This window comes from Tursiops truncatus, chromosome 3 (genome assembly GCF_011762595.2).
Source record: "Tursiops truncatus isolate mTurTru1 chromosome 3, mTurTru1.mat.Y, whole genome shotgun sequence".
NCBI classification, from domain to species: Eukaryota; Metazoa; Chordata; class Mammalia; order Artiodactyla; family Delphinidae; genus Tursiops; species Tursiops truncatus.
Window position 1 is genome coordinate 155,447,753 of NC_047036.1, and position 26,888 is coordinate 155,474,640.

Sequence of the window (26,888 nt, forward strand, 5' to 3'; positions counted from 1 at the left end):
GCTGGGTAGGGCTGAGGGAGCCCTGGTGAGGGGTAGGGCAGGCCAGCTGTAGGCTAGGTGCAGATGTCCTTGGATCCCAGACACCCTGCTCCTCCCACCTATTCTTGGTGGCCACTGTGCTCCCCCAGGAGAGTCCCTGGTGCCCTGAGGCTGAAGGCAGCGCTAGAACCAAGGGGGCTCCAGGACCCAGAGGGGCAGGTACAGCAGTGGCCAGGCTTCCCTGCAGTAGGAAGAGCACCCATGACCTCGGTACTGTTGAAGGATCACATGCCCTTTGGACCTCATCCTAAAACCACAACTGACCTGATTCTAAGCTCTCCATTCAGCTCAGTTGTAGAGACCCTCAGGCTAGGGCACATGAAAAGGAAAGACAAGATGGACACAGCTTCGTGAACACATGATTTAAAGACACATGCCCCTCCCTGCTCCACAGCATCCCCCTCGGTCAGAGCAGCTCCCAAGCACCATCACTTTTTGGTCCAAAACTGCTTGTACTGCTCCACATCGAAGTCGTCACCGAGCTCTGGCTCCTCCTCCTTCTCTTTGACCTGGGCCTCTCGTTTCCGGAACCGTGCACGCCTCTCCTCTGGGGACAGAGAGTCCAGGTCCACGGGCATCTGCGGGGAGGAAGGGATGTGTACATGGCTCAGGTGGAGTGTACTAGGATGTTCTCCAGGGTCTCCACTTCACCTTGTTATCATCTACCACACAGTTTAGGTCTTATGTGTTCTGTTGGGTTTTCTCTCCCTTTGAAGCTTTTATTTTTTAAAAAACTTTTTCTGCTTGTTTTCTCAAGACGTGATAGTTTTTTGAATACACACCTCACTATTGCTTTCTCATCTTGATGTGTGGAGTGAGCTCCAGGTCACCCTCCTCCCTCTCCTCAAACAATTCTGACCCATGACTCGCCTTCCCTCCCCAGTCCAGTGATGGTGGGTTCTGACCCCATGAACCCCTAGAGGAGCCGTTTCTACAGGCTAAGACCTGCACCCCAGGGGAATGTTGGGGAAGGAAGCTTACTGTGAGTATCTGTCGAGGCTCCCGGTAGCGGATGTGGATGGTGGAACCATCCTGCTTGACCAGGAGCACAGGATAGAGGCGTGCGTAGGTCTGCCGGTGCACTCGAGTGAGTGAGGCTCTGTTGCAATCAGCCCGCTGGGAGGACATATACAGTTGGCGGCGGCTCTCAAGGGCAGCCCCTGTCACCACACGCTGCCAGAGCAGGCTGCAGACACACACGTGCTGGTCAGCGGTTGGTGCCAGGACCAGAGTGGCCACGCAGCCCAGCTCCTATGGGGGCACACAGCAACCCGCACCAGGGCAGGATGTGGTCAGAGTAGCTCCACCCCACAACCAGAAAGAGGCTGCAGGGGTGAGCCCACAAAGCTCTCAGATGGGTGAGGACAGAGTCCACAGCCAGGACCCTGGTGGGTGTCTCTGGTGAGGCCTGGCCCCATAGCTAGGGTGCTAGACTACAACATTGAGTGGGAAGCTGACTTCCAGGGGACTGCAAACCTGGTGCTTGGACTGACCATTTGAGTCCATCCCACGCCCCCTTCCCCATTCACACATTGAAGCCCTAACCCCCCGTGAGATGGTGTCAGGAGGTGGGACCTTTGGGTGGTGATTTGGATTAGATGAGGTCGTGAGGGTAGGGTCCCCCCAGTAGGATTGGTGCCCTTATAAGAGGAAGAGACCAGAGAGCTAACTCTCTCCTCCATATGAGGACACTGCAAGAAGGCAGCCATCTCTGAACCAGGAAGAGAGACTTCACCAGAACCCTGCTGGCACCCTAATCTCAGACTTCCAGCTTTCTTAAGCTGCCTGGTCTGTGGTGTTCTGCTAGGTCAGCCCAAGCAGACCGAGACAACTGGTCCACTTGGCTTCTGAGTGTGGTGGGAGCTCAGCCCTCCCGCACACAGCAGAGCACATGCTCCAAGGTGACAGGAAAGGGCTAGGTACTCTTCATGCCCCACTCTACCCAGCCACGTGACCCCACGTTTGTCTCACCCACTCGGGACCTCGATTTCCCTGTCCCAGCCTTTCCCTGTGACCCCCCGCCCCAAAGTCCCTTCCAGGCTGGCTTTCATGCAAACTTGAATTCAGAGCCCCAGGCTGTGCCTCAGTCCATCCGTTTCCTCCCTCACAGGTTTGAGGAAGAATGCATTCAAACAAGTACCAGAATTTCCTGGAATTGTCGGGTACTCTGGAAGTGACCTTCTTCTCCTGGCATTCTTTTGAACACTCACGGTGGACAGGCATCCTGCACACTCACCATGTGCCTTTTCCCAAACCCCTCACTGCATGGGCAGTCACATCATTGCAGACCTTCCCAACAGCCTCCCACCTGGTCCCCATTTCAATTCCAGTTAAGTTCTCCTGCTTTGTGGGTAGTGATTCTAAAAACCTGATATTCACATCACTTCAGTAGCTCCCACCAGACTTTCAGGACTTCTCTCTCCACAAAGCAGCCAGCATGAGCACATGGGCCACGCACAGCCACAGTATGGCAGCCTCTGCTTTGGTTGTGGTTCCCACCACCCCCTGCACTCCCCAGCTGACACCTCAGGCTGAGGGCCCATCTCCTCCACTAGCCTGATGGCCTGGGGCAAGAATTGCATCTTATTTGCTATCAAGTCCCAGACCCTCCCTAGCTAAGTGCTTGTAAATTTTGGCAAAATGAATCCAGTCCCTGCCTCCAAAAGTGCAAGACTGGAGAAAGGAGGTGGTGGGCAAACTCCAGCACCAGAGGAACCTGCAGTCAGTTGGGCAGGGCCTGTACCTAAGCAGCACCAGGGAGCCCAAGGGCACAGCTGCTCCAGAGAACCTGGGGTTGGTGACTCAGGAGGCTTCTGGAAGGGGCTGGAGTCAACCCTTGAGGGGAAAGAGTGGATGTTTTCCCACCAAATAGCAGCTGCAGTTCCAACATGAACCTTCTCCAGCAATGAGGGCCCTCCTGGGAACGCTGCAGCCCGAGTCCCTTCTCCATCTTCATACTAACCCACAGCTTCAGGTGCCACATCCCTCTCTCTAGATTCCACAGAAACAATTCAAAACCTACATTCATTTTCTCCTCCATCAATACTTCTCACCTGGGGGAGACCAGGGAGTGAGAGGAACATGCAGACGGGGAGGCAGTTCTGGTGGTAAGAGAAGGAAGGCCATGATCTTCTCCATGGCTGGCCCGCAGGCTCTGAATAGGACAGTGACCACCATCACATCTGTTTGGTGCCAGGTACTCACAAGTCACTTCCATTCCTCCTTCAACACTTAAGGTGTCCACACATATGTACTTGTATGTATTCTCTAGATAAACACACTGGCTCTGGAGGTTTTCCTGAGGCAGCAGACCCTAAGGCTCTTGAGTTGGCATTCTTTGGGTGGCCCCATTACAGCAGTCCCAAGAGGCCTGGAAGTCCGTGCTTACCCAAACAGTCTGCCCTTGGCCACCATTCCTCCTGCAGCACGTGAAAGCCCAGGGTCAGTCACTGGCCCAGTGTGTGACCTGCTAGGCAAAGAAATGAGAGACCTTTTTAAAAGGCAGGCTTTTCCACCTAACTGATTCTCACCAAATCCCAGCCAGGAACAAATTGGTCTCCGAGAAATTACCAGGTCAGTGCCAGTCTTGCCCAGTAACCTATCAGGCTTCCAGCCCTGACCTGGCATTAGAATCACCTGTGGAACGTTTTTGACCCGGAGATGCCCCAGTCCTACTCCCCAAAACTCTGACTTAGTACGTCTGCAGCAGGGCCCGGGACCTTTGTGGTGGGTTGCTGAGTCACGGGAGCCACTCTGAGGATGGAATGCAACGTAAACGGCGAAGACTAGCTCATACCTTGTTTTCCAAGGTCATTGCATTCTCACAAAATCCAGCGAGGTAAAGATTACAAAAGGGCAGCCGCGGCTTACTAAACCTTGAGTCCCAGGGAAACTGAGGTTTCCGCGGTGACAAACCTGTTGTTTCAAATGTCGAATACCTGATGTAACAGACATTCAGACCCCAGGAAAAGAGCCCTCCCGGCCGCGATGAGAAGGTTTGCCTCGCTATCCCCAGTCAGGGCAGGGCACCTGCAGGCTTCCTTCCGCCTTAGGACGTGACTCAGCAGGACAACGAAATGCTATAAACCTCCCAAGCGATACCCGCCCATTCTCTCGCCCTCGAGGGCGGCTTGCGGCGGGGCCCGGACCCTCCCTTGGGGGAAGCCCTCCAAAACCCGCGCGACGCGGCGCCTTTCCGGCACCAACTTGCCACCCTCCGGAGCGGCCTCGAGGACCAGCGGCCAGGCCGCCACTGGCCAATCGGGCGCCGGACTAGCCAGAGCCCAATCCACAATCACCGTAAACGCGGCTTTCAGTTCTTCTGCAGCACCGCCATAACGTCATCCGGCGGGCGCAGCGTCGTGCTGCGCTGACGTACAGCCTTGAAAGGCGGGGCGAGGCCGGCGCAGCTCTGACCAGCTTGCCCGCTGGCTGAGGCGGGTCCGGCGCAGCGCTGAAGTGCTTCTCTGAGGGGCGGAGAGAGGCCGGTGCGGCGCTACTCTGTGACGTACGTCCCCGCGGGCGGTGGCGGCGGCCCTTCATGCTGCGGCGCCCGCTGGCCGGGCTGGCAGCGGCCGCCCTGGGCCGGGTCCCCTCGGACGGTGAGTGGGGGCCCCTCGCGTGGGGGCGGAGGTCCGGGCGTGCGCAGGCCCACGGGAGGGCCTTCCTGGGGAGTCCGGTCCCGGGCTCGCGTGTCGCTGTCTGAATCCGCGGAGGAGAGACGGGGACCGCCGCTGCTTGCGTGTGAGGGGCCGCCAGAGCCCGTGCTGAGCGCCGGTGTCGTGGACCTGCCTGAGGGACTCGTGGGGCTGTGCTCGTGAATTCTGTCATCCCGCCAGGCACCGAAATTGCCCTCGGCGGTCCTCAGTGGTTTCCAGAGTTCCGTCTCGGAGCGAGCAAAGCAGGGTAGACAAGGAGAGGGTAGTGTGTCTTCTCATGGAGTTTGCAAATTCAGGGAGGCTTTCCTTCGCTTTGAAGTTGTATCCCGTGTGTCTGTGTTTTAGAATTGCTTTTGGTAGTTACTATTTTACTTAGAGAAATTAAAAGGTGGTTCCCCTGTGTCAGTCCTCAAAATGTAGGAGGAAATTCTCCTGGCACGGGAAGCTCCAAACAGCTTGTAAAACCCCTGCAGCTTGAGGACTTCATGCTGGATGCCATTGTGGACCCTGCAGGATGCGTGGGGGCAGAGAGGGGAGCAGCCTGACACCCCTCTCCAAGGTGGGCCACACAGCAGAGCCGAAAACCCTGCGAGATCAGGGTTTTGAAAGACCTTAGGTTGCCCCTGGTATGGCAGAGTCGCAGAAGTCCCGATTAGCTCACCCGGCCTGTAGATGTATGTAGTCTACCCCGAGCTCAAGAGGAGCAGCACAGATAACAGTTGTGAAACCCTCCCGGTGGTCCAGCTTTGGTGCTATGTTTGGTTCCCAAATATTGCCAACGCAGGGGCGTCCTAGGTGGGCAGAGCTGACTGCTCCAAGGACTCCCAGCCAGGAGGGCCCCTGGGACTGCTACAGGTTCCTGGCCAGCGCCACAGCCCAGCGCTGCTGGACATTGCAGATATGGGTACTCCACGCAGGAGCAGGTGGTTGGTGGCAGGCCTTCCTGACTCGTGGGCATGGTAGCTGGGGTTCAGCTTCCCTCAGGACAAGACACCCCAAGTCTAGGTTGCTGGAGCTGCCCATCTGCTGATTTTAGACATTGTTTTGGGAGCAGTGAGAGGGAGTGAGTCTCCACCCAGATGTTGGTTTGAGGAGGAGCAGTGAGGGGTGCCACCTCACATGTTATCAATGTCTTTTGATAAGGGTGGAGGAGGTGGAAGCTCAGGTGATGACTGGCCAGTGTGGGATGAGGCCCACGGGGACAGGAGGAGGGAGGCCAAGGTGTGCTTCTCATGGTCAGCCTTGCACGAGTCCCCTGTGAGTGCCCCTTGGCAGCATGCCTGGCCAAATGTGGACTTTTCTGTCATTCTTTCACTTCCCAGACCATGACTTGTGAGGGACCCAGGAAAACCTTCACCTTCGCCACCAGGACGGATGTGGGGTGGGTGTGGCTTCCTGTCTTATCATTGACAAGCTGAATTTCCTGCCACGTGAGCCCCCACTCTGCCCTTTCCTTGTAAGAATTCCACACACTTGCCTGCACACACCAGGCCAGCTTGTGATCTGGGTTGGTGCCACACCAGTGATAGGTGTAGTTTGCTGGGGCTTTCCTTTAGACTCTGAGAACACGTTGATCCAGCCCTTGACCTTTGTCTGGAACTGGTAAGATCAGCAGTTTATTTGAGGAGCACATTCTGCAAGTTCTGAAGTTGTACATTTTTCTTCAGCCACACCCAAACTTTTTTTTTTTAAACACTTGAACTGTTGATCTCCATCGTTTGCGTCACATTTAGCATAGCCCAAGAAACACGTTCAGAGGATTTGAGGAAGAGCAAGAAGGAAGGTATTATGATGTGGTTGGGGGTGGAAGGAAGTGACCCCAGTCCTCAAGGAGAAAAGGGGAAGCACAGAGGGTGAGCTGTTGGGGCACTGGTATGGAGGCAGGTGCTCTTCAGTCGGACTCTGACCCCTGGCTGAACCTGTGTACCAGGCCTCTGTTCCCCCTGGGTCCGTCTCTGATCCTGTGCGTGCTGGGCCTTGGTTTCCCCTGGTCCCTGGCTGAGCCTGCATGTTCCAGGCCTTGATTTCCCCTGGTCCCTGGCTGAGCCCGCATGTTCCAGGCCTTGGTTTTCCCTGGTCCCTGGCTGACCCTGGTTGTGCTTGACCTTTGTTCCCCTCTCTGTGAGAGTGAACGCTGCCCCAACCAGAAGGGCTTGGGCTTTTTCTTGCTCCATGATTTGTATGTCCTGGACCCCTTTCCCTTTCATGCTCCCTCTGCCTTCCCTTAGGGCTAGAACTGAGGATCTCACGTGGGATTGAGTCCCGGTTCTTCTCCTTGATGGAAAGAGATCCAGATGCAGCTGTGTAGTGCCATGACAGGCCTGAGTCCTCCATAGTGTGGCTTCTTGCCAACACTTTTGAAGGACAGGCTTCCTCTCAGGGAAGGCATGGGCTCACCCCACTGCCGGGAGAGGAGGTGAGAAGAAAATCGCTGGCTGCGTTGTGGCTCTCCCACTTCAAGTCAGGTTCTTGAAGGTTAAGTGGTTTCTTAAGGTCATTGGGCCAGGACATGTCCCACACACGGAGCACCTGAGGCCAAGGCCAGCGTAGTCCTCCTGTCCCACACAGCCTTTTTGGGGGATAGGGCATGACCAGCTATCCTAACCCAGATCAACTCATGTCTTGTGGCTTGTGTTTCGCAAGAGGGCTGATGGGGTTTGACTTTCTCTTCTGTGTATCCTCAGAGGGTTGCACCTTGTCTTAGTGTCTCATGGAGGAGTGGGGAGGGAAGTGGGGTGGTGGCCATGCCCAGCCCTTGGGACAGGGCGGGAAGGCAGGTGAAAGCAAGAAGGAGAGCAGGAAATGCTTCTCGAGGCAAGCCTTCCAGGGCTGCCTGAGGAGCTCCTCGTGAGGGGTTCCAGCAGAGAGCATTCCAGAATGCACAGGCTTGCACCAGCGACTCCTACAGAAATTGCATCCCTGATCCTTATTGCTGTCCTTGTGAAATTTCCAGTTTCTTTCCAGGAAGCTGGGGTTCAGAATGGTGGAATAGTCAAGGAGTAGAGGATACAGAGCATTCCTAACTGCCAATCAGTTCTACCAGCTGCTGGGGCCAAAATCAGGCTCAGGGGTATCTGGCACATTTGATCACTGGGACTGAGAGGCCCTGAGGTCTGTCCCACACTGAGTGTGCTCCTGTCAAAGGTGGCTTTAGTGAGCACTCTATCACCATGATCACTGGGTGGAGCCCAGTACCCAGCAACTACCCAAGTGCCTTCTGCAGGGCTAGTCCACTCCGATGTGGTCACTGTGGCTCGGGCCCTTGTGCTAAGAGGAGGTGACCTCAGGGAGGAGCCCCACGAGAGGAAGGACTCTGGATCCCACCCACCTCAAGGCAGTGGTGCTAGGTGGGTGCCCCCTCCCCTTGTCATCAGTAGTGTAACCTTTGAAGGAGGGCACGATGGATGGCCAGCACTGGGAAGGCCTGGGGCCTGGACTTGAGGGGCAGGTTGGGGCTCAGGAGGATACCCTGTGAGGAGTGGGCTGGCAGGGTAGGGTGATGATTTGGACCCAGGCAGGGAGTGAACTTTGCAGCCATCAGCCAATCCCCATGCGTGCGTACATACCTGCTGCTTACTGCCAGTGGTTGTTGGGCTGGGGATGGGAGGTCTCAGTGGGATGCAGGTGCCGTGCCCATGCCCCCAGGGTTCACAACATGGGGTAGAAAGCCAGATAGAAACCAGGTAAGATGATGAGTAAGACTTGTGCACAGCATGCTCCTTGAGGGTTTCAGGCGCTGGGACTTCCACGTGTAGCGTTTGGTCCTGATTGAAGACATGTCTTCCCTATGTAGGTTTGCAGTGTCCAGATGTTAGAGCTTATGACCACAACATCTGGCCATGATTGCAGGCATGGGGGACAGGGCAGGAACTGCCAGGGAAACATGTTAGGGGCCTGTGTGCTGGCCTGGAGGCACAGGGCAGGTCAAGACCATGTAGCCTCTGGGTGTTGCTGGCAGGTTTACAGTTGAGGGCTGTGGGATGTGAGGGCGGGGCACCTGTTCAAGTTGGCAAAGGAGCATAGTGTTCCTGAGGGGCTTCTTCATAGATAAGCAGGATGGGTCCTCCCCTCCCTGGAGGTGGATACCCCAAGTTGGATCCAGAGGGCACCAGCTGCATCCACTGAGTTGAGGGTTTGTTGCTCTGAGCAGGGCCCAGGTAGGCTTTCTGGTCCATCTCTTGTGAGCATTGCCATGTGTCCACTTGATGTTGCCCCCGCCCTGGAGAAACTCACATTCCTGTGGCGTCTACATGCTGCCGGGTCCTGGGAAGACCTACACTGCTGAACAACCACAGCCCTCCTGCTTGCAAGGTGGGGAGGCAGTGTGTGTGCGGCGGTGACTCGGCCCAGTCCAGAGGCCAGGCAGTGTGGTGGCAGACCCCAGCCTCCATTGCCTTTCTCTTGCCAGGGCTCCTCTAGGAGCAGCAACCTTACTCAGGGACTGACTGGCCCCCAATATCTCCTCTGTCCTCCTATGCCCCTCCACCCCGACGTAGCTCTCTCCACAACCGTGGTCACTCACTGTCAAGTCAGGACAGACTCAGGGGGGTGGGCTGGGTTGCCCACAGGACATTCATTCTGCAAAGGAAGGAACTTTGTGAAGGCCAACAGTGAGCCAGAGATGAGACCTTCCCATGCACCAGTCCTTAGGGTAGGGCGGGGGCTGCGGTCTATTGGGCCGCAACAGCAGTGGGCTTACAGTCGGACACACACACATGTGGGCATTTGTATGGTGGCACTGTGTCTGGGTGGGAAAGTCAAGACACCAGAAAGGAGTTGGGAGTCCAGTGGGACCGTTGCTAGATAAAAACGGTGTACTGTTGTAATAGGAAACTTGGAAGAGACAAGGGAACTAAGAACGGGTCACTTAGAAGTGACAGGTAATTGATGAGCTCCTCTGGGTCCATTTCTTCTATCTCTCTTCAGCAGGGGAACGTATCTGTTTCCCGACTCCTTCTCCGGGGTGTTTGCATATGGCATGATGGTCCCAGAATAGCTAGCTATGCTTTAGCCAGATTACCCAGGTTCGCCTCATTGCGGATTAGGGAAGCAGTGACCACCTGGGGCCCGGCTGGAGAGCTGCCCTGGGCTAGATGACTGGGTGTCCCCAAGCAGAGTGGCCTGTCCCTCCTGGGCCTCATCGCTGGTCTGCTGGCCACTGACTGCTCCTCCACACCTTACCAGGCACCCCACAGACAGAGCCCTGCTGGTGTAGGCCAGCTCACCACACGCCCTCCCAGGGTCTCCCTCCGGAGCAACACATAGCCTCCCAGCCCCCTAGCTCAGTGCCTGCCTCGATTCCTGTCTTCTGAGGCTCCAGATGCACCTGACCTTCCTCAGCCCATCTTGTTCATGTGGCTGGGTGGGCAAGTGCGCATCTCTAGGGTGAGGAGCAGCCTTTGCCCTCTGCTGAGCAGGTGGTGCTGGCTGCCCTGGGAGGGATTTAGTGCTTAGAGGGTGGGGAGCAGGCAAGGATTACCACTCTCCTCTCAGCTCATCCCGAGCAGCCCCAAGGTGAGCACAGAGGCTGCACCCCACGCAGAAGGTAGGTCCTGTATGAGGGGTGCTGGGGTGATCCGATGGGCACAGAGCAGGCTAAGCTGATGCTTCCAGAGCTCCCCCACTATTCCTGCCCTCGGCGTGTTCACCTGTGGCAGGTGTCTGAGCCCTGTGCTATGAGCTGGGAGGGTGGCACCCATTGCTCTCCTGCTGGCTTCATGAGACCCAAGTATCAGAGAAGGGGAGTCAGGAAGCTGTGGTCGTTTGTGGTCAGCCCCTTGCTTTTCAGTGGAAGTTCCCAGAACAGAGCTTGGGTTCCGCTGACCTTGACCAAGGGCACCTCTGGGGTGTGGTGCCAGGAGACACAGGAATTGGGACCCGGACATGCCCCTCCCAGGAGCTCCTTGACGGTGGGATAGGAGTGGACAGCTGGGGAGGCCACACGTTTGTGGTCAGTGCATGTATTACCAGGTAGCACGCCCAAAGGGAGGCATAGCCAGGGTTTGAGCATGGCTCTGAGTGACTGCCCACAGCTCTGCCCAATTTCTGGGGTGAATTCACTTGGGGCAGAGGTGGGGGCACTGCAGCCACCTCGCCCACTTCCATAGGGAGCAAGGCCCTGCTGATATTTGTCTCCCCTGTCCCCCGCTACAGGGATGTCAGGACCAAGGCCCGTTGTCCTGAGTGGACCCTCAGGGGCTGGGAAGAGCACCCTACTGAAGAGACTCCTGCAGGAACACAGCAGCATCTTCGGCTTCAGCGTGTCCCGTGAGGCCCCAGGGGAGGTGGGGGAGGGTCTCAAGGAAGCTGGGGGCGGGGACCCCTGCTGACATGCTCTGAAGCCCCCCACACTCCCACACGGTGGGGCGGAAGCCCCCACACTGCTGACCCTAACCTGGAGCCTCCTCTCCCACACCCCGAGATGGGCTGAGCCAGGCCCTGTGGGCAAGGCCCTGGGGATGGGATGCCTGGGGCTCCAGGTGTTGTCCCAAGTCAGTCACTGGTACTTGTTCCTAGACACCACAAGGGACCCGAGGCCAGGAGAGGAGAACGGCAAAGGTGAGCTTGGCCAGCCTCAGTGCTCCAGCACAGGAGTGGAGCAGCCCTCCCTTTGTCAGAGTGATGCATGAGGCCTCAGTCTCCCCATCAGCTCCTCCTCCTTTGCAGATTACTACTTTGTGACCAGGGAGGTGATGCAGCGGGACATTGCCGCAGGAGACTTCATCGAGCATGCCGAGTTCTCAGGGAACTTGTATGGGACCAGGTGGGCCATGCTTGGGGCCCTCCCTTCCTCCAGTTCTCTCAGGAACCTAGAGTGGGCAGCCCAGGCAGGGATATCTCTCTGTGGGCACTGAGCAGCGGGTCTCCCCTTGGCTGGGCCCCAGGTGGGGGGTTTCTTTCTGTGGGCTGTCTGGGCAGTTGGGGCAAGGGACCCAGCCCCCCAGGGGTCAGGATGCAGCCACAGTCAGGGCTCTCTGGGCCACTCCCTCCTGGCCCAGCCCCACTTGTGTCTACCTGGCCAGGCTGCTGTGAGAACAGTGGGCCACACGAGGGCCTGGTATGCAATGAGGACTTGGAGGACCTGGGTCTCATAGGTCGGCAAGTTGCACTCCCCCCCCCCCACCTCCAACCCCTGGGGTAGCCTGAGAGGGTCCCTGGCACAACAGCAGCTGCCCCTCCCAACAACCCACCAGAGCAGGGTCTTTGCTGGCTCCTCGCACCTGGCTTGCAAGGCCTGGAAGCAGTGCCTTGACACAGGCAGGCGTGCCTCTGTGCATAGCCTGTCCCTGAGCCACCTAGCTGGGTGAGGCAGGGACCCCACAGGACCCAGCATACTCTGCCCCAGGTGCAGATGGGAAGAGTGGTGGGCTGCCAAGTGGGGTCATTTGGCCACTGTGGGGACACTCAGTGCCTGCTGAGGGGCAGTGCCCCCAGTGGATGAGGAGCACATGGCACGTGGTGACCCTAGGGTGAGGGGCCAAGGCCTACAAAGGGTGGCCAGGGGATGAGGAAGCCCAAGGGCGTGCCGTGTAGTTCTGTGGGGGCCATAGCCAGGGCATCCCTCTCCAAGCAGGGCCCCAGCATGCAGGATATGGGAGGGTGGTCGCCATCGCTAGCCTGAGGGCACGATCCAGGGGGGTGATGCCAGAAACTTCTGGAGGCATGCTTGGCGGGTGGGACTGATTGGGGTGATGGAGTGGTGTGGGGCCTGGGAGCAGGTGCCAGGAGGAGAGGCCCTGGGCCAGGGTCTGAAGGTGCCTCTCCCTACTGCCACACCAGACCAGCAGAGGGCCCCCTTGTGCAAGGGTTGCTCAGGGAGTACTTCCAGAAAGAGGGAGCAGATGCCACAGTTAGGGTGGGCCCCTGTGGGCACCCCCAGAGAGGCCCAGAGCAAGGGGTGGGCAGTAGATGGTCCCACTGAGGCTCTTCGAGGCCATGGGGTCTGCTAGGGCCTCAGGAGCCCACAGCTGAGTAGCCCCCCTCCTATCATCCCCCAGCAAAGCAGCTGTGCGGGCCGTGCAGGCCATGAACCGCATCTGCGTGCTGGATGTGGACCTGCAGGGCGTGCGCAACATCAAGAAGACCGACCTGCGGCCCGTCTACATCTTTGTGCAGCCACCCTCACTGGATGTCCTGGTGGGGGCTGAGGGAGGAGGGCGGGGGGGCAACCCTGGAGGCTCTGACCTTCTGACTTTCATACTTCGTCTCAGGAGCAGCGGCTGCGGCAGCGGAACACAGAGACGGAGGAGAGCCTGGCTAAGCGTCTGGCTGCTGCCCGGGCTGACATGGAGAGCAGTGAGTGTGGGCACCTATCCCTCCGTGTCCCTGGACCCTCTCCAACCCCCACAGTAGAACAGTCCCACCCAGCAAGGGGCAGAGGAGGGCTGGAGCCATCACCCAGCACTGTGGTCCACGTGAAGGGTCCCCGGACCCCCTCCTCTGTCACCAGAGCCTCCACTGACCCTGCCCCCACCCTCAGGCGAGGAGCCCGGCCTGTTTGACCTGATCATCGTCAACGACAGTCTGGACAAGGCCTACTGGGCCCTGAAGGAGGCGCTCTCCGAGGTGGGCTGGGAGTGGAGGTGGGGCCTCAGACCTCTGTCTGGCAAACGGGGAAAATAGGCTGGGACAGGTGATATGGCGGCCCCAGGCCCTGGGCGAGACCCTCTTCCTTTTCCCAGCCTCTCTTCCTTTCTCCCCGGCAGGAAATAAAGAAGGCTCAAGCAACTGGTCACTCCTGAGCAGGTCCACCGGCTATAACTCCTCAGGTGGGGCCTAGGGCCTGGCACCCACCTGCAGCGGGCCAGGATCTCCGGCGGTGGCTCTGCTCACCTCAGCTAGCACCCAGGGTTTGGGGTGCTGCGTATCTTCCCTCACTCCCCCACCGTGACTGGAGGACTTTTCTCTCACCCCCTCTCCCCATGTCCCTTTCTAGGCTTCCTCCCCACCCTGCCCTATCAACCCCCCTCCCATGGAAGCTGGGCCAACATCCAAATAAAAAACTGCTGGGTTAGAGTGTCCTTGAGCCCTTGGATCATGGCCCTGGGTGGGTGGGGCCACGGTATACCACTCCAGACCCACCCCCCACCCCACCCTGCTCTTGGCAACCACACCCTAACTGGCCAGCCCCTGGAGGTCCTTGGGCAGCAGCATCCATTTGACATCTGCTGCTCTGGGCTGCCGGCCCCCAGAGAGGGCTGCCCCTGAGCCGCTGCACGCTACTTGCCCAGGGCTCCCACCAGGTGGGTGCAGGGCCTCATCCCCCACTGTCTCTTTGAGTTGCCATTGAGGCCGGGGTCAGAAGGTCCTGGGGGCTCATCCTGCATGAACCACTCCTCCTGGTCCCTGAGCTGGGCTGATGGTGGCAGAGGGACAGACATTGCATACCTGAGGAGGGACTGAGACTACAGAGGATGGACCTCTGCATCTGGGGGCCTTGTGCATGGCCCACTGGGGGTCTGGCCGGCCGTAATGTTCCTGGAGAGGCCAGCCCAGGGAAGACACCTGGGGGCCTCTGTTAGGGTTCCAGGCTCTGTGGAGTCTCAGAAGATACCTCCAAAAGCTGCCCATCTCAAGTTGGGGCAGCTGAGTTGTACTAGGCACAGGAGGCACTTGCCTGAGCCCTGGTCCATGCCCAGGCCATGCTCCTATGGTGGAACCCAGACAGATGGTGGATGCAGACCTGGAGGAGGCAGGGAACCCAGACAAATAGAAAGGCTGGGCTCCATCCAAAAGTCCAGATGAACAGCGGAGGGCAGGCGGGAGCTGGGCCTGGACACTGGACGGTGGGCAGAGGGGCGCTGGGCAGCCCCTAGGCCTGGGGGCAAGTGAAATGGGGCTGGGCTGCCTCCTGACCTACTATACAGCCTGGGAGAGACTGGTTCCCTCTCTGGGACCCATCCAGCCCCAGGGACAATCAGGGATTCAGACCCCGAGCCTCAGGGGGAACAATGGAGCCCTTGAAGGCCCTCCCCCCACATTGTGCTTGGTGGTGAGAGGTGGCCCTGGGTCGGGTCGGGCCCTGGACTTAGCCGGGTGCACACCCTCAGGAGGGCTGGTGTCCAGCCGGCCAGCAGGTGGAAGGGCTCAGAAGGACTTGTTTCCTGGCCTGGAAAAGGTAGGGTACCACCAGGGGACCAGGTTTGGGGTGCCCTTTGGGGCTGAGCAGCACCCTGTTTACTCTGGGCCCAGGGTCTCAGGGGCCTGGACTCAACTCTCTTGGAACAGCCAACCCCGGGAGATAACGGGTGCTGAGCCTGGTCGGGTGGCCCTCCATTCTGGGGGTCTGTCCATCTCAGGCCCACTGCCCTCACAGGGCCATCAGTCTGGGTGGTGATTCAGCTGCAGTAAGACTCAAGGGTAGGAGGAGGTAGAGGCAGAAGTCTGTCCCTCCCCCTCCCCCAGAAGCTGCTCAGGCCAGCTGATGAGCAAGGGGGGAAGGGGGTGGGCCTCTGAGCAGCTGGGACCCCTCAGGCCATGTGGGACTGGCCAGCCCCTGCCAGCTAGGCAGCTGCAGTGTATCCAGAGGCTGATGCCTTGGGCTATTCAGCCCTGGGGGAAGGTTGGGGAGCCCCAACTCTTCCACATGGGCAGACAAGCTGTAGTTGGTACACCTGCCTGCTGTCCACACTGCTCCTGGTTTAGCCTTTATGTGGCCACGGGCACCTCCTAAACCCTTGTGGCCACCTGCCAGGTCTTGCGTCCTCATATCTGGGTCCTGGAGGCTAGCAGAGCAGAACAGACTCCTGTTCTCCAGGAGCAGCACCCACTGCGCCACAGATGTGAGTTGTCTGGATGCGGATTGCATGCAGGGTGTCTGGACATGAATGGGGAGCGGGACTGGGCTGGGGTCCCGACAAGGGACAGCACGGCTGACGGGCGGCAGCTGGTGCTGTGGTATGCCTGGCTGTTGGAGGAGCAGGTGGACACAACAGGTGTTCAGGGCAGGAAGGGGGTATGCAGGGCAGAGAGAGTGGCACTGCCACACACTGAGGGGGCAGAGCCTGCAGTGGCTTTAACGGGGCGTTTTGGGCCGCATCAGGGTGGAGGGTTGAAGGAAGGGTTGAAAATGTGGGCACCCCATGGAGTCCGAGGGACACAGTGTCCTGCCCTTGGCCAGCAATGCCTGGGGAGGTCCTTGAGGGGGCACCGAGCTTGGGCAGGGGTCCTGGTTCAGCCTCACACCCTTGCTCCTCCTGACACCTCCCGCTGCCAAAGCCCAGGGTTCTACGGCCCAGGCCACCCTGTAGCAGCAGTTCCTGGCCTGGCTGCAGGAGTGGTACAGGCTGCGCCACCATGACTCACTCCCTAGGCCTGTCCCCACCACACCCTCCACTCCTGCAGGAGGCCCCTCACTTCCCAGGTTCCAGGCTGGAGCAGAGCAGAGAGGGGGCCCCCTCGTTCCTCCACAGACCCAGAGTGCCATGTCCTAAGGTCACCATGGGACATGGTTACCAGCCCAGCCACCTGCACCTCCAGAGGCCCTGGGAGGGAGGAGGGCCCTCCCACCTCAGGTTTACACCAACCCTCCCCAGAGCTTCCAGGCAGGGCTCCATTGCCTCAGACATTGAATCATCCCACTGGCATTTGCTGAGCGTTTGTGTGATTGGGGGCACTGAGCATGCGCAGTAGGGACGCCTCACTCTTCTGGCTGTGGAGGGAGCTTCCCAGAGGAAGGCCATTGGAGCAGTACAAGGCAGAAGGCAGTGCGTGTGTGTGCCTGAGTGTGAGGATGAAGTGTGTGGGAGTGCAAATGCGTGTATAAGTGTGTGGGTATGCAGTTGTTAGAGGGAGGGAGTCCAGACATGGTCAGCTCTGAGGTGGGCAGGAGCAGGTCAGGAAGTTCCTGAGGACCTCTGAGGATATGGGCTTTGTGCTGAGAGCCCCAGGCTCCCTGGGACCCAACCCAGTGGGGCCTGTGTCCCCACCTTGGGGTGCCTGCAGGAGGGGAGATGGGGGTAGGGGACTGGGAAGGGAACCTGGTCACTAGCTGGTGTCTACACTGTGGGAGGCTGTGGTGTGCACTGGAGTTGCTGGGGGCGGATGGATGTGGCAGAGGGTCCCCAGGCCTGGGGTCTGGGTTTTGGGCACCTGGGTTGGGGGCGGGTGCACACCTCTCAGTGGCCAGGGGGTTCAGGCAGGACACAACTGGGGCATCCGGGACAGGGGCACAGGGAGGGAGGGACATGGAAGACAACCCACAGAACCACTACCAAACTGACAAGGGGGAGACCTCGTGGGCATCCTAAGGCCAGGCTGTGAGGGAGGCCACCATTGGGAGGCCTGGGGGCTAGTGGAGGTGGAGAGAAATCAGATTTCTTCAGGCATACAGCACTGGGGACTGAGCAAGGCAAGTGCTGCAGCCCCACTCTCTGAGTAAGAACTCTCCCCCACAGGGCACTTCAGTGGGTGGGTAGGCAAGCAGCAGGAGGGAGACCTTAGCCTGGGAGGTGGGTGGATTGCAGGAGCAGCCCCTGGTCCCTGATCTAAGGCCTCAAGTCTCCCAGGGCTGAGTCCGCCTTGGGCTACTTGCAGGTACTCATATGTAGAGGAGGGACCACCCAGTGCCAGGTACGTGCAGGAATCTGAGTCCTCAGGAAGGGAAAGAGGTTATCTGAGATGCCCAGATTCCCAGGGAAGGATTCCACCAGTCCTCTTGGTGAGCTGAGCACTCCACTCTGGGGGGGTGGGGGTGGGGCAGCCAGGCAGCCCCACCTCAGCCAGAGGAAGTCCACCCACCATGAGAGGGGGCACATGGGAGGAAGCTGGGCCAGGGATGGAAAGGAAATGGCTGGGCAGGCCCTGACCTCACTAGTACAGGAGGAGGCACTGGGCATCTCTGGTTCTCAGCCTCTGACCACTCCCCCCACCACCAGCCCAGGACCTTTGTTCAGACCCAGGGGTGAAAGGGGCTTGAAGCGGGGAGAGCCCAGCTGCCCACCCCTGCAGGAGCCACTCCATTGGTGCCAGAACCAGGTGTGCAGGGCCCAGCCCACCCCAGCACAAGTCATCCTGATGCCCACTGGAGCCCATGGTGCCTGCCTATCACTCTCCTCCCAATAGGGTGCCTCCTTGGGCAACTTGGTGAAGATGACCCCAGCCCCCTTCATGGGGATCCCCCATGTGTGCCCTGCACCCTGCCCAGTCACCCCTCCCTCCCCCGACCCCACACCCTTTCCTGAACACTCCCAGGCCTGCCCCCTCCCAGACCTGACACCCAGGTGCACCTGGGCCCCTTCTCCCCAAACCTCGTCCTGGATCCCACTTGAGTGGCCCCCATCCGCACTTGCTCTAATATGTAGCTTTGGATGAGATTCCCTCTGAACAAAGGTCCCAGCAAATGCCAGGGCCTTGTTCCCTGAGGGGCCAGCACCCCCTCACACACCCTCCTCTCCTGCTGGCCCAGCCCAGAGCCAAGCTCCCACTGGCTGCCTGCCATCAGCACTGGGCAGCCATGGGCCTGGCCTTTGCCTCCCACTGCCCCATCTCTGTGTTGGGGTCCTTCTTGCACCCCACAGCCCCAGGACAGGTCACAAGCAAAACTCCCAGCTCTGTGCTTGAAGCCTCCAGACATAGAGAAATACGTTCCAGATGGGGCAAGACAGGGAGAGGGAACTTGAAGTGATGGAGTAGGAAACCATTTTAAATAACGTTTTTAATTTTACAACACGTGTGATTTACAGAGAAGCTATAAAGAGACCAGGGAGAGTTCTCATTTGCCCCCAAACCCAGTTCGCAGTGATGTGCTTGTCACAACTGGTGCACCAATATTGATACATTGCCATTAGCCAAAGATTCCTCACTTTTCCATGTGTCCTTTTGCTGTCCCAAGGTCCCCAGGGGGAGGGGTGACTGTCCTCGTGTCTCCTTGGTCCCTCGTGGGGGTGACTCCCTCAGACTTCACTAGTTACTGATGCCCTTGGCATTTTGAAGGTCAGGTCGTTTGTAAAAGCCCCTGCTGGAACTTGTGTCAATGTATCTCATGATCGCCTGGGGTGAGGGTTTGGGAAGAAGCCTCCGGGGCAGCAAGGTCTGTGCCCTCAACTTGGCTCCTCCCTGCAGGTGGGGACCTCGGCCACCTGCCTGAGGTGATGTCTGTCAGGTTGTACTCCTCCCTCCCTCCTTGCTGTGCTCTCTGGAAGAGCACCCTCCTTGAGGTCACAGTGACTACATGAATTATTCAGAATTCCCTTCTCCCCCATTTAGTTAGTTATTGTATCATTTGTATCAGTGGGGTCTCATACATTTTCTACCTTGGGCAACAATCTATAAACCAATCTATAATAGCAGGGTGGTGGGCTGGCCTTAGAGGCAATCGGGTGGAGAGACAGGACCAGGGGGCAGGGCTCAGCGTGGAGTGGGGTGGAGCGGGAGTGTGGGCGGGGAGTGGACGCTCCTGGGACTGCGGCGTAACAGAAGCCCCAGCAGGGGTGGTTTCCGCCTGTGTGGGAGCAGAATGCGGGTGTTGGTGTGTTGGGACCAGGTGCGCTTGGCATTTTACTGCAAAGTCGGGGGGAGTCTCAGGAGCACAGGTCGATGGGCTTCCTAAGGTGCTTGGCAGAAGCGAGGCAGGCCCAGGGAGCGGCAGGACCCGGTGGAGTCCGGTTCAGGGTTTTTGCTGATGAAGCGGAGGGGGTGCTGAGCGGAGAGCCGTCCAGGATAAGCCCATCTGAGAGGAAGACGCTTTGGAGGGAAATTTTTGGGTCTGGTCTTCTGGGGTTTGCTGTGCCTGCTGGCATCCGTGTGCCGATCCAGCAGCTGGCACCAGAAGTCTGGATTTGGGGGACCCCTGCGCATGGCACTGAGGGCCTGGGCTCCTCCAGGCCATAGCTGGTCAGCATCAGCCCCCTGACCATGGAATGACCCCGCCGTGACTGCGTGTGTGACACAGGCCCTGCACACACATGTACACAGCACGCAGGCATGGGCCCTTGGGTCTGAAGAGCCAGAGCCTCTGCTCCACACCCAGAGGGTGCCTGAGCTCCCCCACTGGCACAGGGGGGAGGAAGAGAGGAGGTTTGCTCACCCTTCCTGCTGCCCAGGCTGTCCCCTTCTGCTGACAGCCTGCAGGGCCTGCACCCTCTTTCCTCCACACGACTTATCTCTGGGGGGGCTCTGAGTGCACCCAGGTCAGCCCCCCAGGGCAAAGTGCCATCCTTCACACCCCAGGGCAGGGTCCACCCAGTGCCATGCTAGAGCTGGTCTCAAGAACCCTGCCCTCACCCCCCACTCCCCGCCCCCGTGAGTGTCTCCTCGAGCTGGTCATGGGCCTGGTGGGCGCATTTACACCACGGGAGTCAGCAAACACTACACCAAGGCTTTTCCACCGAGGGCCAGTTGTTAAATACCACACAGAAGGGGTCAGGACTGCCCTGGCACCCCCACCCTCCCTCCCATTTCTCCACTGGGCTCCATCTTGGAGGGGAGAGAAGTGGGGGATGCTCTGCCATCCCTTTTCTGGGTTCCTGCGTGGTGGGACTATAGGCCTCAGCCTCCTGGGATGTGGGACTGTCGAGGTCAGGGTTGGGGGCAGGTCCTGAAGGAGAGCTGAAGTTAGAGCTGAGGAAACACAGCCAGCTGAGGACATCATAGACCCTCATGCTCATTCCTCCTTGAGGCAGAGGTATATCAAAGACGGCCCTGAAGGGCTGGGCATGTGCCAGTCTGTGTACCTGTAAATGTGTGTGCCTGTGCATGAGTGCATTGCACATGTGAGTGTGTGTATATATATGTATGCACATGTGTGTCTGAGTGAACGTATTTGCATGTGCACTTGTGAGTGTTTGCATGTGTGTGGCTATGAGGGGGCGCTGCACACAGATGTGAGGAAATAGGGTCACTTCCCCAGGAACCCCGGCTGCCCCCTCTTCCTGCCCCCACCTCCTGTCCCGGGAGAGGCCCCAGCTCCATAAAGAGGGCCCGGAGCCCTGAATGCCCCTGTTGTTCCATTCCACACCTGCCCACGCTGCCTCCCAGGCCTGTTCCAGAAGGAGGAGGCCAAAAGCATCAGGTACTCAAGGGTCTTCTGCCTCCAAACTACCCAGGAGCAGGTACTGGTGTGGAGGAGGGAGGGTGGGCATTAGGAGGCTGCAGCCCCCTCCCTAGAGGTGCAGGGGTACAGGGGTGTCTGGTCCTGCCCACTGAGCCCCTTCTAGGTACAGGCTCACTCAGGGGTAGCTGATCTAGAAGGAGCACTGGTCTGGGACGTGGTAAGTGGCCACATGGCTGTCTCCGAGTGTCACAGGTGCCCGAGTGTGGTTGTGTGTGTGCCTTACGGTGTCTGTGGGCCTCGCTGCACATGGTGCCACCCTGAACAGACACCTGGGCTCACCCCCTCACCCCCCAGCCAGGATGTGCAGAGGACATGGGAGTGCTGGAACAAGAGGGAGGAGCAGCCTGGAGGGTAGGCCTCAGCCCCTGGTACAGCTGGACCAGTGGCGGGGGTGGGGGGGCGCAAACAGCACGGCAGTGGTCTTTTGTGGAGACGGGGACCAGAGCCCCTGTCCAGGATGTGGAGGAAGGGGGGCCCACTGTTGGTGCGTCTGGAACTGATGGGGCTGGGGGCTACAGGGGCTGGAAGCTGACAGAGCCGTTGGGTCTGGGGATGGATGGGATTAGGGGGTGATGAGAAGGCTAGACTAGGAGGCTGGGGGCTGAGGGCCACTGGGTCTAGGGGCCTGGAGAACTGTGGGCTGATGGGGAATGGAGTGGCTGAGGAGCTGGGGGCCAGGCAGGCTGCAGGCCCAGCCCTTGATGGGCCCCTGGCATGCTGGCAATAGGAATCCAGCAACCTGGGTGCTGCAAGGTGGGAGCAGGCATCTGAGGTGAGGCCCAGACTCTGAGCGAGGCTGGTCCGTTTTCTGGTTGACCTTACAAAGGCAGCTCACCCAGTGGACTCCCTGTGGCTCTCGGGGCCTGGGGTGAGGTCCCCAGAGGCTGGGTAAGGGACACAGCTTGCACGGCACTGGGCTTTCCTAGAGAGCTGGGGGAGGGCAGGAGGGCTGGCCCTGCTCCAGGCCACAGGGACCTAGAGTCGGGTTTTGGGGGGAGCAAGGGTATGTGCTCAGCCAGAGAAGGAGACCCCTTGTCTGTCCTTGTAGGGTCTATCCTCTGGCTGCAGAGGCCCCGGCCTCTTGCTGATCCCTCCTAGGGCAGGGTCAGGACCCTAGGTGAGGGCGGCGCTCCTGGAGGGGCTCCAGGTGCCACTGTACACCCTCCCAACCCACCAGCCCTTGCCCCCATTACCCTCGCCCCAGGTTGAGCTCCTGCTCATGGCCTGCAGGTCCCATCCCCCGCCCCTATGACCAACATGAGCTGGAGCTTCCTGACGCGGCTGCTGGAAGAGATCCACAACCACTCCACGTTCGTGGGCAAGGTATGGCTCACGGTGCTCGTGGTCTTCCGCATCGTGCTCACGGCGGTGGGCGGTGAGTCCATCTACTCCGACGAGCAGACCAAGTTCACGTGCAACACGCGGCAGCCGGGCTGCGACAACGTCTGCTACGACGCCTTTGCACCCTTGTCCCACGTGCGCTTCTGGGTTTTCCAGATTGTGGTCATCTCCACGCCCTCCGTAATGTACCTGGGCTATGCTGTGCACCGCCTGGCCCGCGCCTCACAGGACGAGCGCCGCCGCGCCTCACGCCGCCGCCAAGGCCGCCTCGCGCCCCGTGCACCCCTGCCCCCACCGCCCCACCCGGGCTGGCCCGAGCCAACAGACCTGGGCGAAGAGGAGCCCATGCTGGGCCTGGGTGAAGAGGACGAGGATCCGGGCGCGGCCGAGGGCCTGGGCGAAGATGATGAGGCTGAGGACGTGGGTGCCGCCAAGGGCGCAGGAGGGGACACAAAGGCGACCGGGGTCCCAGGCCCGGCAGGTCAGCATGACGGGCGGCGGCGCATCCAGCGCGAGGGGCTAATGCGCGTGTACGTTGCCCAGCTGGTGGCGCGGGCCGCCTTCGAGGTGGCCTTCCTGGTGGGCCAGTACCTGCTGTATGGTTTCGAGGTGCGGCCCTTCTTCGCGTGCAGCCGCCAGCCCTGCCCGCACGTGGTCGACTGCTTCGTGTCGAGACCCACTGAGAAGACGGTCTTCCTGCTGGTCATGTACGTGGTCAGCTGCCTCTGCCTGGTGCTCAACCTCTGTGAGATGGCGCACCTGGGCCTGGGCAGCGCGCAAGACGCTGTGCGCAGCCGCCACCCCCTGCCCACCACCCCTGGCCCCATGCCTCGCCAGCAGCCCTGTGGTCTCCCCGCCGCGCCTTCGGGCCTGGCCTGCCCGCCAGACTACAGCCTGGTGGTGCGCGCGGCTGAGCGCGCACGCACCCACGATCAGGACCTGGCCAACCTGGCGCTGCAGGCGCTGCAGGACCGGCGGTCACTTGGGGACCTCGACAGCCCACCAGGCCCTGGCCTTCCAGCAACCGCCCGGGGGCCCCCGAGGGCCAGTGCCCCTGCCTCCGGGTCGGGCAGTGCCACGTCGGGGGGCACTGCCGGGGGCCAGGGCCGGCCAGGGGCCAAACCCAGGATGGGCTCTGAGAAGGGCAGTGCGAGCAGCAGCAGGGAGGGTAAGACCACCGTGTGGATCTGAGGCCTGCATTGGTTGCTGTTCCTCCTCCCTCCGCACCAGGGCCGAGGTGGAGGGCTCTGGAGGAAGTCTAGGGTCTGGACACTGCCTAAGGGGCAGAGCACAACCTACCCTCCTCCTCCCCCTCAGGTGGCTGCTCTCCACCTCGAGAGGGGGCGGAGGGCACCAGCCTGCTCTGCATCACTGCCCCTCCCTGCCTGAGCCCCATCTTCATCCAGGATAGGGTGGGGAAGGTAGGCCTGGGAATCACGAATGGTCCCCAGCTCTGGTCCATAAGCCCTGATGGGTAGGTGGGACTGTGGCTGGGGCATTTCCACCCTCCCAGAGCCACCCTGGCCACCTCAGGACAAGGCTGCCCTCCAGGAGAGAGCTCCACCCACTCCTGCCCCGCTTTCCCGGCAGTAGCCCATGTGCGACTGCCCAGGGATGCTTGGCCTGGGTCTTGGGGAGTACTGTGCTTGTCCACAGTACTCCCTGCCCAGCAAATGGGGCTCTTTTCCTAGCACCCACACTCTTCTAGCCCAGGTTCTGGTTCTTGCAGAGATGGAAGCAATGCCAGGTCTTCCTTGTACAGAAGGGAAAACAGAGACCACAGTGGGCAGAGGCCCCTGCGCCCAGCCCTGGTCTGTACCACCTCCTGCCTCACCCCCACTAGGCCCCAAGCATGAGCTGCCTCGAGTGCCAGTGGACCTGCACCCTGCTTCCTGTTCCCTGCCCAGGCAGATCTGGGGCTCAGGCCCTGCATGGGCCCCAGGGTGGATGGGACCATGCCCTCTCCAGCTCCTGTGCTGGCCTGGCGTGGCCCCTTCCTCTGGGACATACTTCAAGTTCTGAAAAGACATCGGTCCCCCTTACCACTCAGACCAACAGGATGGTGGTGAGGGGCTATGGCTTTGCCCATGCTAGGGGAAGGCGCTCTGAGGCTCCCACCACAGCCTCTTCCCTCCAGCCCCCTGTCCAATTCAGACACAGCCTCCAAAGGGAGTGAAATAAAACTAACTTTTGTTTACAACCACATGTGTATGTGTATGAATGTCCGCATAAATGTGTGTGTGTGCTTGTGTATGTATGTGGGAGTGTGGTGTGTGCACATATGTGTGAGTACACATATATGCGTGTGTGTACGTGTCCACCGCTGGCCTCTGGGGACACATGGCTCAGCTCTAGGATGGCTGGGAGAGGAAACCACTTTGCAGGGACCATCTGGGGAGCAAGGCCCAGGTTGAGCCCCTGCAGCTCCTTGGAGACACTCTGGTGCCTCTCTGTGCCAGGCAACAGGCTCTGCCCAGAGGGGAGGGATATGGCTGAATGAGAACAAAGAACAGCCGGGCCTGCACGTTTAGAGCCCAAGGTGGTAGCTCAAAGGATAGAGAGGCAGTCCTGTCTCAGGCCCCGGCATTATCCAGATGCTGGCCAAAGCCTGCAGTGGTAGCTTTTGGTGGGGAGCAAAGGTGAGCACAGTTGGGGAAACAGCTGCTGCTGTCAAGGAGCCACCTTGGTCTAGACTTCAGTGATCCTGCTGTCTACCAGCCTCCCTCAGGCCCAAGGCAGGCCCTGAGAGCTTCTCCCAGATTGCAAATCCTCTCTGGGGTCCCAGGGCCAAGCCCCAAGCCTGGGTGGACCCCAACCCAGCCTGCCTCTGGTCAGATGCCAAATGCAGGCTGAGTCCCTTTCCTTTGTGGGGTCTGACTGGCTGATCCCGGGTTCCAGGTGACCCCACCCCCAGGTAAGCCCCACCCCCATGAAGTCCCAGATGTCAATGCCGGAAGCAGAGCCTCAGAAGGAAAGCCAATCCAGACCCAGAGCAGGGACTCGCCACTCGCCTCTCCAAGAGAGGAAAGCCCATGGGACTGGCATCCCTGCATTTGGGGCTGTGCTGCTGGCAGTGTCGTCATGAGGAATACTGGGTTTCTGTGGTGGGGAACACGCTGTCTGTCCAGCCATGCCTGGCTCCCATCAGTGTGACTGGGTGCAGCAGAGCTGGTGAAGGATATCTGCAAGGCACTATTGTTGGCTGACACCCTTGCCGTGGCCCCTCCGTAGCCTCCCTGCCCACCGTGTCCCTGAGAGCAGCCTCCTGCAGCCAGTGGAGGGCCTGGAGGACATCAGGACCTCAGGGAGTTAAGTGGGCATTCCAGGTGGGGAATAGTGGGAGGCTTTAGGGTTCAGAACCACCCTAGTGGCTGGAGAGGGCTGGTGAGGAAGGCAGGTGTCCACTCCGAGCAGGACCCAGAGGTTGGCCTCGATCCTGATGGTCAGTGCTCCCACATCTCAAGGCCATGAGGCACACTTGATGGTGACAGGGTCCCACAAGGGGTGGAAGGTGGGGCATGGGCCCTCAGCATCTGCCTGAAAAGAAGCCTTAAGCCAGCAGACAGGGAGACCCTGGGCGGCTTTGTGTTTGGGGAAGAACATTCTGGATTTCACCGTGACAGTGTCCAGGGAAGCCTTCCCCCATCCTCTCTGTGGAGTAACATCAGGATCTCACCCTCTATAACTCGGGTTGGGCTCCTGGTGTAGTTTCAGCCTGGGAGTGTCTGGTGGGGCCAGGGCTGGCTCAACGATTTCCTCACTCACCGAGCTGGGGGTCCATGCTGGGGTCCCTCGATGTGGTTTGGACCTCCTTGCAGCATGGCGGCCCAAGAGGACCCAGCAAAGGCCAACTGACTCTTATCACCAGCCCTAAAATCATATCACTTCACATCATAGCAGTCACAGGCCTGCAGGATCCCTCTCAATGGGCCAGTGTCACATTTTAAGGACATGTGGAATAGTCTCTGTTGGCCTTGGTCCGCTGGCCCCCCTAGCCACGTGTGAAGCCCTTCAGCACCCCTCCCACCCGCACACACGGGCACGTGATCTTGGGGCCTCTGCAGCCACTGCTCCCTTCTTTTACCACAGTTCTGATATCGGTCCATAATTCGCCCCATACTGTTTAGCCTGTCCAGTTTCTATCATCTCAGTCCCCCACTCCTAATTGGTTTAGATACAATTTGAGGCAGCTGGGTCAATGGGAACAGGACACTGCCCAGGGTCTCCTGGGGAAATCTATTTGCTGCGTGTCTGTGACATGGAAGTCAGATGTGGGTCAAGCTGTGAGTCTCTGTGGGTTGGTCCAACACCCATCTAGATGTTGCGGTGAAGCTGTTCTTTTAGATGAGATTAGCATTGACGATCTGTGGACTTTGATAAAGCAGACCACCCTCCCTAATGTGGGTTGCCCTCATCCAATCAGGTGATGGCCTTAAGGACAAAGACTGAGGTTCCCAAAGAAGGGATTCTCCCTCCAGACTGCCAGTGATGATTACATTTATGGGTCAGCTTAACTGGGCCCTGGGATGCCCAGAACAAGCATGATTCTAAGTGTGTCTATGAGGGGGATTCTGGATGAGATTCATACTGAATCTGCACACTGAGTAAAACAGATGGCCCTCCCCAGTGCGGGTGGGCCTTGGCCAATCAGGTGAAGGCTTGAGTAGAACAAAAGGGTGGAGTAAGAGAGAACTCCTGCCTGACAGTTTGAGCAAGAACACTGGTCTCCTGTCTTCAGATTCAGACTCAGGCGAGAACTCTCCTGAGTCTCTAGCTTGTAGATGGCAGACCTTGGGACT

General features: G+C 59.3%; 3 protein-coding genes across 19 annotated transcripts; 2 read left to right on the forward strand and 1 right to left on the reverse strand.

Annotated features, from left to right (window-relative positions):
• Window positions 1-386: 386 nt before the first annotated feature.
• Window positions 387-4,477, reverse strand: MRPL55 (mitochondrial ribosomal protein L55). 4 transcript variants are annotated; one of them, XM_019937389.3, is made up of 4 exons: window positions 4,338-4,477; window positions 3,428-3,508; window positions 1,021-1,225; window positions 387-617 (listed from the first exon to the last, which is right to left on the reverse strand). In XM_019937389.3, the coding sequence occupies exons 2-4, from the start codon at window positions 3,451-3,453 to the stop codon at window positions 468-470; spliced, it is 381 nt and encodes a 126-aa protein (XP_019792948.1). In that variant the 5' UTR covers window positions 3,454-3,508; window positions 4,338-4,477; the 3' UTR covers window positions 387-467. The 4 variants fall into 4 exon arrangements, with proteins under 4 accessions (XP_019792948.1, XP_004329487.1, XP_019792949.1 ...); XM_004329439.4 differs by having other exon boundaries at window positions 3,428-3,505; window positions 4,338-4,475; XM_019937390.2 differs by lacking the exon at window positions 4,338-4,477 and adding an exon at window positions 3,836-3,851.
• Window positions 4,478-4,502: 25 nt separating this feature from the next.
• GUK1 (guanylate kinase 1) lies at window positions 4,503-13,717 on the forward strand. Of its 10 annotated transcripts, none has more exons than XM_073802928.1 (10): window positions 4,503-4,640; window positions 5,104-5,256; window positions 6,020-6,078; window positions 10,851-10,964; window positions 11,224-11,255; window positions 11,364-11,460; window positions 12,695-12,833; window positions 12,908-12,992; window positions 13,147-13,262; window positions 13,403-13,717. In XM_073802928.1, exons 2-10 carry the CDS (start codon window positions 5,212-5,214, stop codon window positions 13,436-13,438), a joined length of 723 nt encoding a protein of 240 aa, XP_073659029.1. In that variant the 5' UTR covers window positions 4,503-4,640; window positions 5,104-5,211; the 3' UTR covers window positions 13,439-13,717. The 10 variants fall into 10 exon arrangements, with proteins under 10 accessions (XP_073659029.1, XP_073659030.1, XP_033709606.1 ...); XM_073802929.1 differs by having other exon boundaries at window positions 13,177-13,262; XM_033853715.2 differs by lacking the exon at window positions 12,695-12,833 and having other exon boundaries at window positions 11,214-11,255.
• Window positions 13,718-13,853: 136 nt separating this feature from the next.
• On the forward strand, window positions 13,854-24,276 carry GJC2 (gap junction protein gamma 2). Of its 5 annotated transcripts, XM_073802921.1 has the most exons (3): window positions 13,854-15,478; window positions 21,979-22,071; window positions 22,246-24,276. In XM_073802921.1, exons 1-3 carry the CDS (start codon window positions 15,347-15,349, stop codon window positions 23,278-23,280), a joined length of 1,260 nt encoding a protein of 419 aa, XP_073659022.1. In that variant the 5' UTR covers window positions 13,854-15,346; the 3' UTR covers window positions 23,281-24,276. The 5 variants fall into 5 exon arrangements, with proteins under 5 accessions (XP_073659022.1, XP_073659023.1, XP_033709598.1 ...); XM_073802922.1 differs by lacking the exon at window positions 21,979-22,071; XM_033853707.2 differs by having other exon boundaries at window positions 21,979-24,275.
• Window positions 24,277-26,888: the final 2,612 nt, after the last annotated feature.

Bases quoted from the DNA above. Each gene is read 5' to 3' on its own strand.
- MRPL55 (XM_019937389.3), bottom strand. From the start codon at position 3,453: ATGGTGGCCAAGGGCAGACTGTTTGG. The intron at 1,226-3,427 runs GTAAGCACGGAC...GTGTGTCTGCAG, and splicing joins GCCAAGGGCAGACTGTTTGG to CCTGCTCTGGCAGCGTGTGG. The intron at 618-1,020 runs GTAAGCTTCCTT...TCCTCCCCGCAG, and splicing joins AGCCTCGACAGATACTCACA to ATGCCCGTGGACCTGGACTC.
- GUK1 (XM_073802928.1), top strand. From the start codon at position 5,212: ATGCGTGGGGGCAGAGAGGGGAGCAGCCTGACACCCCTCTCCAAG. The intron at 11,256-11,363 runs GTGAGCTTGGCC...CCTCCTTTGCAG, and splicing joins AGGAGAGGAGAACGGCAAAG to ATTACTACTTTGTGACCAGG. The intron at 12,834-12,907 runs GTGGGGGCTGAG...ACTTCGTCTCAG, and splicing joins CACCCTCACTGGATGTCCTG to GAGCAGCGGCTGCGGCAGCG.
- GJC2 (XM_033853707.2), top strand. From the start codon at position 15,347: ATGTGGCCACGGGCACCTCCTAAACCCTTGTGGCCACCTGCCAGGTCT. The intron at 15,479-21,978 runs GTGAGTTGTCTG...CATGGCCTGCAG, and splicing joins GCACCCACTGCGCCACAGAT to GTCCCATCCCCCGCCCCTAT.